The sequence below is a fragment of the Ictalurus furcatus genome, chromosome 16 (assembly GCF_023375685.1).
Source record: "Ictalurus furcatus strain D&B chromosome 16, Billie_1.0, whole genome shotgun sequence".
NCBI lineage: Eukaryota > Metazoa > Chordata > Actinopteri > Siluriformes > Ictaluridae > Ictalurus > Ictalurus furcatus.
In genome coordinates, this window is record NC_071270.1 from 18348651 (window position 1) to 18363732 (window position 15082).

The following is a 15082-nucleotide window of genomic DNA, read 5'->3' on the forward strand; positions in this document are numbered from 1 at the left end:
TTTGTTTCATTGCTCCACAGAACAGAATCCCAAGACTTCTGTGGCTTATTTATATGATTTTGAGCCGACTTTTCTTGTACTTTACGGTCAGTAGTGGTGTATGTCTTGGAGTACTGGCATGGAAACCTTCTGCATTTAGTACACGCCATTCTGTGCCCACAGAAACCTCAGTGCCTGTTGCCACCAAGTCCTGCTGCAGGTCTTTTGCAGTCACTCTAGGGTTTTTCACAACCTGCCTTTTCAGAAATCTGGTTGCAGCTGTTGATAGCTTCCTTTTTCTGCCCCATCCAGGTTATTTTATGCATTTTCTACCCCTAGTCAGTTCAGGTATTTCATGCGTTCCAGCTCAAGCACACCTGCTGCAACTAATGAAGCCCGTGATTAAGTTTCATCAGATGTGCTTGAGACAGCACCTTTTTGCATATTTGTGCTGTTGTGAGGGATTCTATTCAGGGGGTTGTATAATTTTGAAACTGGAGAAAGTTTCCAATATTATTTTTTGTAAAATTTTGACGATATACCTGATTTGCAATGCGGGTTGAATAATTTGATTGCAACTGTATTTGTTCTCCTCGCTTCCTTTTAATATCAGAATTAGAACCAGAAAAGTTTATGGTCTGACTAATAAACTTAAAATTTGTGGCCTTGGGCAATGAGCAGGACAGTTATACATGAGTATGTTATCAGAATATAAATGCCATAATCCATTACTGGCAGATTTAATTTTGTATTAACATTTATATTAAATATCCATAAACATTAAAAAAAAAACTTTCCCCCTAATTCCTCCTTGGCCAGTTCACACCCACCACCCAGCTCCCCCAATCATACGACAACTACCAACTAGGGAAGGTGAAGGCTAATGCATTCTTCCTCCAAGACACACAAAGCATGCCAACTACATTTTTTTGAACTGCTGCTGATGCTAAAATATTTTGCAAGTATTGTGTTTTGAGTTCAAAGTTGTAATACTACTCTTAATAGTGTCACAAATTGTTCCCAATGCACAAACTGATCGATAAAAAACATACGTAGAGATGGCCAAATAAATTCTGACCTCCTTATGCCATGTGAAGATTTAGCCATGATCTTTTTTGTGCTTCTTTTTTTTGATGTTGCAATCATTCTTCACACATCAGTCACACATTCTTGCACACCCCAGTGTCACTTGTAAACTATACAAAGCAGTCAAACATGAAATTAAAATACCTAATGCAAGAAATAGCATCGTAATAAGTTCCGCCATGGTGGAATTCTGGAGACCACATGACCACGATCATCAGCATTTAAAAAAAAAAAAAAAAAGCTACATTACAACTCAAACCATTTCCGATTTTGAAAATATACATTTTCATTGGCCAAAAATACCATTGCAGTGTGGCTGGATAAGCAGAAGATATGCATAAGAATTTTTTTTTTTTTCAGATTCAGTGGTACACAGTAAAATAGAGCTACATATCTTGTTAGAATTTATCTGCCTGTTGTCAAGCCCTGCAGTGTAGCGATCATTTACAGAATTCTGATGTATATTAACATTAATTATAAAATGTTCCACCTGTTTGATATATTTTATTCCTGGAAATGCAATGTGTGATGATATAATTGAGAACTGCAAATCAGATTAAAATAAATAATAATAATGTTTTATGTTTGTTCGACAGAGGGACAATATCAGAGCTGCAGTTAATGAAAGTTACAGACGCTGATGTTGGAACATACAAATGCCAGGCTGTGAATGATCGTGGTACAGATGCCCAGAATGCCAGTGTGCAGGTCATCAAAGGTAAGGAGAGAGAACTGCTTGTAATCAACGTCGCCTAATAACCACTGGATTGCATTATTATTGTATGCATAAATATGTATAACAAGTCCAGTAGAGGTTATAATAGCTGATCATGTAAAGGTTTTGAAAATAAATCGTTGGCTATGTTTTCAGAATTAGCCTATAAAGGAAAAGGAACTGATTCAAGTTGATTTATGTCAACTTTTAGTACATAGTAGGCTCAAACAGCCAGCAGGTATGCTCTGTATATAAATCTGAATTATCGTGGGTTTTTCCCTTTGACGTTTTGTTTCATCGTTTTATTTTTTAAATTAAGTTAAATTAAGCCTTCCTAAATGCCTAACACAGTTGATGACGCCGGAAACTTGTCCTCAGCCACCCCATTTAGATTAGATCATTTCAATAAGTTAAGCACACCTCTTTTAAACTTATTTTGATAAATATTGGCTCTGGGGGTTTAAAAACTTTGTGTAGCATTAGAATCACTGTGCGGTACAGTAAATGGGTTTCCTATTGTCCAGTGTTTATCCTCTCAGCGCAGCACTGAACCGGCGATCAGTATGCAGCTCTGTATGCTTTAATCTGACTCTTAATCACTTTTTTCAATTAGCCAATAGTACCTCCTTGAATGCCTGCCCAGATAGGAAAAAAAGCTGTTTCATCCACATGTCTGCTCAGATATTATTAGAACAACAAGGACAAGCTGAATCTGTAACCTTCTTAGCACTGACACCTCACAAACTCTAGGGAACATCAAGATCTAAACCTGTTTTTGTGTCCACAGCTTGACATGATTCCATCAGTGTTAAAGGATTGTCAGTACTGATAGCTGTACATTCCTGTTTGCTGTAAGGATTGGCTTTGTAATGTACAGGTCACTTAATATATTTGAACAGAAGGTTTTGTTCAGATTCAGAAATATAAATCCTGATACTCAGGAGACTACTGGGGAATTTTAAGAAAATAATGTACCCTAAGGGATAGTGAATACTTTTTTTTTTTTTTTTTTTTTTAATTGCAGACATCATGGTGTCTTTGCAAAACGGTTGTTATCAACAAAACATTTCTTATTCACGTGTCTAATTGTCTAAATGTTTATCCTGTACTTCATGTATGAAACATGTTTATTAACCCACTGTTGCAACATAAAATGATCCTCATGAACACTAACCATTAACCAACAAAATAATGGGAGATCAACAGTGCCCGACTTATCTATAGTGAGGAGTCCATGGGAGCATAATTGGCCTTGGTTGGAATTATGGAATGATGGCATTCCTCTTTTTCCTCTCAATGCGAGTGACATTTACCTGTGTTCATCATCAGCTCTTGTATTGAGTTAGCACTGTCACCCAAGTATGTTCAGCTGCCCTGTGATGTATTACATGCGTGAGCCCTCGCACTCCCAGATTAATGTTGGTGGGGAACTGTAAACTGGCTAACTCTCAAGAAAAATGGAGAATTAAAAACCCTGTTGGTTTTGTTTCCTATTTTTAGGGTTTAATGTGTATTTTTCTCTATTCCTTTCCATTTAAATGATAAGGTCATTGCTTTATGCTATGTCGATCAGGGGCCTGTAGTACTGGCCGCTCTAGTGGTGCTGGATTTTGGGGCTGCTGAGGAGAATAAAACACTCTTGGCACAGTCGGTAATGATCTTCATGCTGTGCGGTGGTGTAATGGAAATGCCTGCTGCTGTGATGGTGGTCATCGGCCAAATTTCCGTGGATAGCGATCATGAATGTGGACCCATGATATGTTTTATAGGGATGGAGATTGTGGGAGGGCCAGGAGCATTTTTTTAAAGTAGCCTGTTTAGATGTTTTACTGTACTAGCCATGTGACCGGATGTGTCTCCATTCCAAAGATTTCTAATGAACACATAAGTTAGAATTCAACACCCCATTGATTTGCGGTATTTTGTCTAAGTAGTTTCCCTTCACGGTTTACCATATAAGTAGCATTTTCATGCAACTTGAGACCACAAGCCATCATTATCTCCACCATAAAGACTTCCCCCATATTCATCAGAGTGTCTTATTTGACTCATTTAAGGGAAGTCGTTTCTCTCTGTTACATTGGTGTAATGACCTGCACTATCCAGTTGTATCACATAGTCAGGTGTTCGTTTATTTATTTGTTTTATCCATTGTCTGCTCAAAAGAGAATGCCGACTTAATTCAAATTGCTAGTAATGCATTTTGGTAGACTGAAATCCTTTATTGTATTATGTATTAGTGGTCAATTATTATGGGCTTTTCTGGGATTGGGGAAAATAACAGTGGTCCAGCTATTAACTGGAGTATATGATTTCCATGGGCTAAGTCCATGTTAAGTCTTGCATGACTATGCTCTATGGTATGCATGTCTTATAAGGATACAAACAACTTAAGAAGTTTTTGATAATAAATTAAGGCTAGACAATATATGGCTATTGATTTTAATATTTTCAGACAGTAATTTATTTTACCAAGAGCTGTGCATTCATAAAAGGAGGAAGAGTGATTCATTCACATAGAGTGATTTCCTAATATCAGAAGTTTTAACCTCTATACAGTGCTTGGATGACATCCATTCTGTTTTGAAAGTAGTATGAGAGAGGAAGGCCGATACTGTTTTTAATCTTCCCACTTGGCTGTTACCCCTGACTCAACTTCGGTGTGTGATTTATGTAGAGCATAACCAAATTTGACAATTCTATTAGTTTGTAATGTCTCCTACAGAATACCAGCTGAAGTCATGAGCTCATTGAGCAGATATGTCTCGTGAGGCGATTAGTACAGGGGCCACTGGTCAGCACTCCAGACAGAAGTTAATAGCTCTGGACTCTCGAGTGTAGACTGCACTTGTACCTCAAGTCAGTAAAATGTTCAGCTGTACACAGGGATAATATGTCAGCATGTTCAGTGCTGTCTGCAAGGCAGGGACAAGATGTAATATGTGTGGTATTTCAACCTAATACCATTAATTAAATTGCGTGCAAATGTCAAAATGTTTTTGTAGGCTGTTATTGGAATAGGTCATATTTCAAATGGCGAACATGAATAAATGTCTAGACTAGTGTAGTGTCTCTTAGGGAATATGATGTGAAGATGGTTTTTAAAAAAAAAAGCTCATGAGGTAGGGTGACTCAGGTCTGGCATCGTCTCAAGGGGCAAAGTTCAGTCGGGTTAGGAAAAGAGAACAGAGACTGGATCTTTAATAAATATTTGTGCTCTGAGTTAATAAGGTCTGCATGTTATGGCTACAGTTAAATATATTTCAGTAAGTACACTGAATATTTATGAAAGGAAAACTGTTCCAGATATTGCTTGTTTTTTTCCTGTGTGTCTGAAGTGTATCTGAAGTCCCACTAGTATCATAAACATCTCTTTTTTTTTTTTTTAATTCTTCTATAAAGACTATAGGACTATGAAGACTCGCTCTTCACACTATTCTTGTTTATATATTTAATATTAATTCTTTGATGTGACATGTCCTCTTGCCATGCGTGTCTTGGTTTTAAGATGGGTGAAATTCTTTTTTTTTATATAGACTGTTGTTATAATTGCCTTGGGCAGTATGTCAGTGGAAAAAACTAATTGAACATTTGTCTGTACACTGTGATCAGGTACACTGTGTCTCTGGAGCCCATCCCAGGAGCGAGGCAGGAATACACCCTGGATGGGCCGCTAGTCCGTCACAGCATTAAAGTTGTATTTGCTATAGAATTAGTCCCACTGGATATTTTCATCCATCTGCCCAAAAAACAGTAGAGTAAGGAAAAATGTTAGGCTTTTTCTCTTCAAATAATAATAAAAAAAAAGACATGATTGAGACAGAGTTGAAAATGTTCTCTTTTCAGAAACGTTCATTTTTACACGTTTTTCCCCTTTGGACTTTCACAGCTGCAAGCTATGATTAAATGTTTAGTGGGCCAGTTGTGCGTGAGCTCAGCGTATTCTTAGTCACGCTACTCTGTTCTATATCTGAGCCATTTAGGGAAAAGACTCGAACCGGAGAACACACTGTACTCCTGCCAGAGTATTAATAATTACCGCAGTTTTTATCCCTGCACTTTTGTCATCCTATATTTCAAGGCCTTTTTTTTTTTTTTTTATAATGGAAAAACTTTTTTTTATTATTTTTTTTATTTTATTGTATCTTCAGCCTGCCACCAGGATCACTTAGCTGAGGAAACTGAGGAAATGGATCATCATTAGGGGCAGGGAACACTAGATGAGGCCGTATTGAGCTATCTTGTTTCTGGCTGGTTTTTAGTTTTTTAAAAATATTTTACAAACATTTTCTGGCTTCTTATACTTTTTATAGCACATTACTCAATAGCTACTATGAATTACTAAGTAATGTCAGTGAAACCGATAGGAATGGTGTGCATGAGAGGAATGCGAGTCTGGTCGCAGACTGACATTCCTAATGAATGTGATGATTAGAAAGGACAGAACACTAAAACCTCTTTGTTAATATGTGTAATTAATGTTAATTGAAACATTACGATGCAGATTTAGTAGTTAAGGGGTATTTATTGTATTGTTACATTTTGATTCTGGCATACATACCAAGAAAATAACCCAAAATGTACAGTACTATAGTGTGTTTATTTCACCATTTAACATTTTAACTTCTATTTGTACTGAACCTGAAACCATGGAAAAATGTGTGCAATTGTGAGCAAGAAATGTTGCGTCATTGACGTGATGTGGTTGGGTTTCACTTAATTACTTACAATGCAGTGGTTAGAAAAGGTATGAAAGTTTATCTCACTGCTAATCCTAAGCTTAACCTTTTTCTGACAAATTGAGTTATCAATTTACAATGAATGGAAGATCCACCTCCACAACAATGCAAGAACTGGTAGCTCTGACTTTGCTTGACTATTTTAGGCTTTACTTGGCAAGTCATGGCATAAATAAGTAAGGCTGATCTAGCCATTGCATCCATTACAGGTGCGTGACTTTTCCTTCTTTTGGTACTGAGTGCTGTGAGGTGGAAAATGTGGCCTGCTGTGGAATTGAGGAAGGGACACTAGCAGTATTGCACAGGACTAGATCACATGTACTATGTCACATGTACTATGTACATTGCATACTGTTTACAGTATGACATGATGGTCCTAGACCAGTAATTGAATATATTTAATTTGAATAGTAATCTGAATATCCAGCTGGGACATAATTTCCTTTGTAAATATGTTGTGAAGTTATAGATTTTAATCAGACGGGTGTTGCTTTGGTAAATATTGTACAGTAGGTTCTATATGCAACCCATTTTAAACATGTCGTCTCTCTGTGCTGAACCTGGATTGATGAGCCGATGAAAAATGTTTGCATGAAACGGATCCTCACAAAACTTGTTACACTGTGTGACGTGAATTCATAAGGGTGTAGTAGGAAAGTGTATGAGACAGGAGCTGTCCAGTAGAGCAGTGCTGAACACACACACACACACACACACACACACAAACACACATCCTTTTCTTGTGCTTAAAGCCACCCCTGAAGGGAGCGTGTAAAGAATGAGCTAGTGTGCGTCCAGCCTTAATGATAATGGGGTCGTCTTTCTAAACCCCACTCGATCCTCAGTCGAAATGACTTACTTCCTGCCTGGGCTGTATTACATACACATCTGGGCACTGGTCGCTCAGTGTGTGCGTGTGTGCGTGCACGCGTGCGTGTGTGTGTGTGTGTGTGTATATCTGTCAGGCAAAGCACAGAGGGTCACAGTGGGAGACGGATGAGCCTGTGGTGCAGGCACCAGCCAGGCGGGCAGGCAGAGGTGAGGGCCCTTATACACACACATACACACACACAAGTCTAGCCTTTTAATTTTGTCCTCTCTGAACTAGAAAAAAGCTGCAGTTATTGTCAAGTCATAGCTAACAGGAGAAAAAGACCCCAAACACATCTCCCCCTCCCTGTTGCTAGCAGTGGGAAAGAGGACTTTACTCACAAATGCTGTCTCGTCCTGGCAATGATCTTGCTCCTAAGATGGATGGCAAGCGCTCTTCTATTTGTCTAAAAGCCTCTCAACAGAGAATGCGCATCAGCAGAGAATGGCAGCTTTAATGAATCCAGGCCAGCCTCGTCCCTTGTTTTGTAAAAGTTACCATCCTGTCTTTTGGCAAGAAAAGGCCCTTCATCTTTTAATACACAAATAACTTTGTCTGCCAGTACATACTCTACTCTTGTCACTGTGCATGGGGATTTTTCTAGGTCAGGTTCCTCAGATTCACTCTCTCCTTCTCTCTTTTCCTCTCTCTCTCTCTCTCTCTCTCTCTCTCTCTCTCTCTCTCTCTCTCTCTCTCTCTCTCCACTATAAATAATTCACATGAGTTCCTGTAAATGGCACAACAAGGAAATGAATTTCTTATTTCGTTGGTCAAATAATTACCATTGAAAAGGCTTTCGTCCATGTTTATCCGATGTGCCTCACACCTTCTTACCGCTGTAGCTATGTGTGGTCTTTCTCGTTGCAAGAGCGCTTGAACCACTTCCTGAATATGGGACCATGTACGATATAACGCTGTAGGTCTCCAGAGAGCTGGAGGTGAAGAACAGTGCTCTGAGCATATGCTTCAAAAAGGTCGTGTTTTGCAAGCTGCAGATGCTATTTTGAAGAATGACAGAAACTTGATGACCTTTTTAAAAAAAAAAAAAAAAAAAAAAAAAAAGGCTCTTTGACATTCCCATTCTTTGACTGGACAAGACTTTCATAGTGACAGAAGCTGACTGGCTTTGGCAAACTTTTTGGCATTCGTTTTGTGAGCATTCACAACACAGCAGATTTACATCGAATGATTCCCACAAAACTCCATAAAAGACTGAGAGACCCGAAAACAAGAAAATGATGACTACGCCGTGAAAATGCATTTCCTAAGAACAGTTTGCACTAAAGCTTTTAGTGATGCCAATTCAGCCATCGTAGCGCATTTGGCTAATATAGGCACACCATCACTCTTACTCCTTTTATAGGGTGCCATTTCTTTGTCCTAATTGAATGGTTAGATTTATTTGTCTTAATTACTTAATTTTGATTTGCTTTCTTTCCAGTCATTAATATGAAATGGCTGAGTTTTACAAAATATACTTAGATTTGCATTGGGTTCTAGCCTGTTACGACCAGGACTGGGAAGAGCTTAACACCTGTGTCCTATCCCACTCAACCCATGCAAGCAAGGGATTATGTGGCTGATAATCCCAGACAATAAGTAGTAGCATATTGTCATACCATGACAGGCTTGGAAAAAGCAGTGGGGATTTGTGTTTGTCTATAACTGGAATGGTATGGAACTGTGTGTGATTGTCATTCTTATCATTTAGGTAGCTTGTAGATATGTATCAAGGTATTTCTGAAAAGATAATGTGTTCTAAAAGGATACAAATAGAAACCAGACTATTCCTTCAGTCCTTAGTAACTGCCTGGTCATGATCATGGTGGTAAATTAGGCTATTAGATTGCTTACATTTTGGCAAATATAGCCAACTAAATTCTTCAGAAAACTTTGTGAGCACATCTCTCAGTTGACATCAGTTGAGGCTGAGGAACTGTCAGAGCCAGAATACACAGACTATATGGACACTGCCAGCATTTTCTACCTCTAGGAGTTTTCTAGTGTTTTCCAGTGTTTCGGGGCATAGTGGGAGGATTTTTTATTAATTTTTTGCTTAAGAAAAAAAAAGTCGGGGAAAAAAATCATCTAGCAGTTTAGGCCACGCCCACCCCAGGTGGGTACAGATATGGATTTAGAGTGTTTTAAAAATGAGTCCTAAAACCTGGAAATGGGTTAGCAATTTAGCACTCCCGGTTCCATCGTCCCAAAGTCAGTGGGGTTTCTGAGTGGGTTTTTGGTTAAATGCTTGAAATAAGGTCTATGGTTAACACAAGCTCAAGATATTTTCACATTTCATTCTATGATATAAAATACATAAGTAATACCCCACTTGTGATTTTGTTAAGCGTTTGTGCGTCTTGAAAAATATAGTTGCTAAGAACTGGCTAAATGGGACTACAGAGTTTGTAGGGGACATTAAACGTCTTCACGCAGAACAGGAAAACTCATCTAGTACAGCCTCGTTGTGTTTACACTCACGCTCTTGCAAACTATTCCAACTCAAACTTCCCAGCTTATAGATTTATCAATTTATAGTATTTTCCGATTGTAGTATTTCTTCAAATTGTAGTGCTATAAAGCTTTGTGGTGGTGACATTGAAGTCATGCAACCGTTATGTAGTTCGTTTATAGCCTACTTTTAGCTTTTTACTTCTGCTGATTGTATTTAGGGTTCAAAATTCATAAAAGTTGTGTTCATTTGTGAATAATCCAAAATCCCGTGGAAAAATCCTATGGGCTTTTTGTCGAGGGAACCATGGTGATGCTAACTTCTGGGTTGGCCTACAAAAATGTCATTTTTGCTGCACTCTATTTAGAGCACTAAATGGATGCAGATAGTGATGTTGCATTACACACCTAGTAGCTTGATTAGCATACTGAATAAAGGTAGAGACATTGACTGTGTCAAGAATATCGCTAGACAGATTAGTCTAATAAGCAGATGTCCAGTGTTGAAGTAATGGAGAATATTTACCTGATTGGAACTTTCACTTATAGTGATATACTTTTACATCAGTTATTTAGTGCTGTATATTGATTAAATATTTTACGTGTTGCACTATGTGGGCTTGTTACATGATAACACTGGAGGCCCTTCACACAGCACTAATGAGAAATGCCCTTGTTCCTTCATTTCCCTTTAGCTCCAATTAATTATATTAAGGATATAAAAAAATTATTATATTTTTAATTAATTAAAATCTGCTGCTTGAACTGGCAGTTGTGGATAACAAAAAGCTATTTATTACACGCTAACTTGGCTAACTAATACAAAATGGAGATGTCTTAGGAGTTCTGTAAGTCTGTTTTTCACCCTGTATTTTATGTACATTGTCTGTGTACCCTCCCCCATCCCCTGAGTCAGCACTACAATGTAGGTAAGATGCATGTGATTACAGAGTGTAAAAAGAGGGAACTGTATAATACATACTAAGTGTCGGACAAGGAGAAAGGAAAAGAAATACAAGCAAATATGTTCAACCGTATTTGCAAATCCAGTTTTTGATTTCAGTGTTTAAGTGGGTTAATAAAATGTTTTCATTCATATTTGCTTGTTCTCTTGAATAGTGGCGAGTAAAAGGTAGTATTTAGTAAAACAATAGCTGCAGTCCCATGAGTAATATCACATGTCTCCGTCACTGATGGAGCTCTTTCCGCTCATAAAAACGCTCCTTTCATATTAGCATAATCAATGGTCTTCAAAGAGAAGGAGGAGGAGAAGTGTGTGAGGAAATATGAGAGAGTGGGAGAGAGCAGCACAGAAAGAGGTAGAGGGAGCTGGACTGGGACCATCTGACTTGCTTGCCTTTGATTCGTTGCATTCTCTGTAATTGGATCAAGTGCAGACTTGCCTAGCTCCGCTGCATGCGTTATGTTCAGAGTGCAGAGTGGGAGCGGATGGAGAGTCGCTATACCATAGAGAGAGAGGGAGAGACCGCATGAGCGAGAAAGAAAGGAGGTAAGAGGAAGAAAGAATGCCTATGTGTGTGAGAGAAGAAGAGAGAAAGAAGAGGAGGGGCAAGAGAGAGAAGAGGCGTGCGTAATCCTCACTCGTCCATCCTTCTATGTTGCATAGCGAGGTGTGTGCTGTGCTAATAATCAGTTCCTGCTCTTATCCCGGTGCCAGCACATGTAGAGGATGGGCACCTGCAGTTCCTGGATGAGTCAACACCTCTCAGTACCTACTGCCAGAGCATGACAACAAGGCTCTCCTGTTGGCTGAGCTCCAGCACAACCACTGCACTCCTCTTCTGCTCTCAGGTGCTCGCTGTCCTCCCATTCGAGCTTGCTCAGCCACGCTGCGCCAGAGACCCGCGAGAGGGATCCACCCCAGGCTGCCCTGTGTGTCTGCCTCCTGAGACCACCATTATTTATAGACTTTGTGTTGTATGTGTTTTATCACAAGTTACCGACTGGGAGGATGCCGTGAGAGTGAAGCCAGGAGAGAAAGGAGTCCTTTCTGCAACGGAAGTCGGAGCCACTTCCCGGATGCTAACAAGGTTATTCTGTTGCCGCTGAAGACTGTCTCTGCTCTCTCACTCCCTTCCCCCTCCTGCATGATCCGATAATGGACAACACGCTTTATGAGTCCCGATGCGTGATGCTGAGAGCGCCAGTACTAATCCTCATGTGTAAGACTCTAAGCTAGATGACAGGCTTTTGGAGAGTGACCTTTGAACGAGACCAGGAGAACAACGGGGGAAGAACTAAAGAAGAAGACTAACTAAAAGTGATGGAGGCTGCTGGAGTGGAGGATTCCTCTGACAGACTCGATGCACCTGAGAGCTCCACATCTCCTGTGGATCCCTCCTCCAAAGATCTTTCTGAAGCTGGTCCTGAAGAGGATCTTGAAGAAGTGAAGCTGGAGGAGGAGAAGCCTGAAGAGGAGCAGGAGGTAGTGGCTGAGGAGAATGGAGATGAACACAGACTGTTGGGATGCCTAGGGTTGACAGCTGCTTCCTGCTGTGTCTGTGTGGATCTGGAACAAGTGCGTAACTGTGTGCGCTCAGAAAAGATCTGCATCCTGCCCATCCTGGCATGTTTGCTGAGCTTAGCACTTTGCACTGCTGGCCTAAAGTGGGTCTTTGTGGACAGAATCTTTGAGTATGAGCCCCCAACTCACCTGGATCCCAAGCCTATTGGCCAGGACCCTTTCATTATTGATGCAGATCCCACAATGGGACTACCTGTGCCATTTTCACACCCCACCTCAACTCAAACCCATCTCCCAGCCGCCACTGCTAAAATCCCTGCACGCCCTGAGGATGATTCCACAGCAAGTCCTTTTGCACCTGCCTCACCCAAGGTGACCCACCTTGGGCCCACCTCAAGAGATACTACCCTGTTAAACCCAGCCTCTCAGTCCACCCCCAGATCTACAGCAGAACCTGGCAGGAAGGACACACCACGCCAACATGAATCTAACAGCATAGTTACTAAAACATGTAAGTACACATGGTGTTTCCTTAGTGCATCATTGATGACTCATAGAATGAAAAACTTTTTCATCTCAATCTGTTATGAATAGGATGGAACTTGTTCCTGTGCATAATCAGTGTTTATAGTGCTTTTCTGCCTTGTTAGTTACATTTAATATGAAATAATGAGCTTTAATGGGCTTTGACTGAAACATCACAATTGCTTAGTTTCATGTGAAAATTCCACCTTCTCCTTTAAATAACACTGCTGCATATTTCCATGAATGTCAATATTGGCATGGACAGTATTTTTTTACAGCTCACTGATTGAAAATGCCTGAGGCATTTCCTCTTGTCTTCTAAAACCAGCTCTCAGGTGATTTGAATAATTTGGTTTTATTTGCTTTTACTAAACCAGTTTGATATCGGTGAAACCGCACTGAGAGGAAATCCCTGTTACTTGCATACTCTACCTGAGAGTAGGCTTGTGGTGTCTTGTCAGGTATGTCACAAGCAGCTATGACAAAGCCTCAAAAGAATGGCAAACTTTACCTAGGATTGAGTGTAATATACACTCCTCTTTGTATCTACAACTGACAGTTACTACTCTTTATCCGAAACAAGATTACCTGCTGTTCTACCACATCAATTACTTTATTCCATAACAGCAGCTATAAAACATACTACTAATATCTAATAAGTGAAATTGAAAAGCGTCCAGCTTGACTGCAGCTCTTTAACAGGCATAGGCAATGCCGTTTCCTCTCATTCAGATGCTGTGGTGTGAGGAGACTTCCTCCTTTGGGTGCTCTGGTCCATTTCAAGGTCAGTCTGCAGAGGATCTAATCGATTCCCATCCATCGCTCAGCCGCACAGAAAGACTATCCCAGTAATGCTATCTTCCTGCCTAACTACTCTCCACCATGACTTTGAAAGCTATAAGAATTATAACTGTTGGGGGGCAGCCAGATTCTCACCTTCCTACCTCCATCCAGCACTGTTCCCCCCCCGCCCATCTATATGTGCTGCATTTAGCAGTGTAGCGTGGTATAGAGGTTGGGCTGACCCACTGTCCTGGCATACTGTAGGTAGAAACTGAGGGAGAGGGAGTTGAGGCATAAGGCAGTGATGACTACCTGCACAACAAAATTACCTTAGGGCAGGCTTTTGAAATAAAATAGAAGTATTATTCATTCCAGACTGGGCTTCCTGTGAGAAGTTATGGATGAGAGATATGAAGTCTCTTAGGTTTACCAAATTTGTACATCCTACCACTATAACGACAATGGCAAGGAAAAGTATGCAAGTAACCCTATTAACATATGTTTCTACTGTAGGACTGAATTTACTGTAGTAAATTCAAAACCGCATTCAGTTAGACATATTTATTGGTATTTCTGTCTATTCAGCCGTATACGATATGTATTACATAGATCAAGGCCGGTGGAAGTCTAAAAGCCCTTCCCTTTTTGAGCAGCATGATCAATTGTCCGGGACTGAAATGGAAATGCGTTTTTGTTGGTAATCTCAGTCTAAATCAATAAACGCAGAGAGCAGGTCGGCTGCTCCAACAGGAAGTCCAATGAAAGCGATAGTGATTGTGACCCTGCTGGACACCCACTGACTAATCGGCCAGGATGAAAGACTTGAACGGAAACATGCAAAAGCAAATACATCAATATACATCAATAACCTCGCTGTACGTTTGTGTAGGTCTGACACATAAATAGATGAGCACCGCATACATGTACATATTTGTGAACTAGTATTAACATACTCTTATCCATAACATATCCAAACTTACTATGCATATTAACCTATTTCTATTCTTAACAACCAATATTGATCTAAACACGGCCATTTTAATAAGTCTAAGCGGCATTTGTTCATATATTTGGTCTGTTTTAAACCTGAAGTAATATTACCTTTAGATTAGAATCAAGCCCAGTTTAACCTAATAAGTCAGTTTTTTGTTTTTTTCAGGCAACGCTGCACCTGTACTTTAACTGTCTTCAGGCAACACTTGTCAAAACACTTATCTCAAAATATATATCTCGTACAGAGCTGACTGAAGTCCTCATCCTACCACCAGGCCATATCATACTCATTTCATTGTGACAGGGAAACAATTTTATACTACAATTTTTCCCCTCTACTCCATGGCCTTATTTTGCAAGGGAATTACATCTGGCTTCCCCAGCACACAAGGCGTGAACACAACAGTTGTCTTGTCCTGTGCGTCACCGGGAAGCGTAATTACAGTGTGAGGCCA

General features: G+C 39.9%; 1 protein-coding gene across 4 annotated transcripts in view; it reads left to right on the forward strand.

The window, feature by feature from the left end:
* Window positions 1–15082, forward strand: part of nrg1 (neuregulin 1) — an 87600-nt gene that overhangs the window by 50120 nt on the left and 22398 nt on the right. For 3 of the 4 annotated variants that reach the window (XM_053644832.1, XM_053644833.1, XM_053644834.1), the window contains exon 3: window positions 1662–1783. In XM_053644832.1, coding sequence (XP_053500807.1) covers window positions 1662–1783 — 122 coding nt within the window. Of the gene's footprint in view, window positions 1–1661; window positions 1784–10621; window positions 12838–15082 lie in introns of those variants that run through there. The other variant, XM_053644835.1, reaches the window with a different exon arrangement.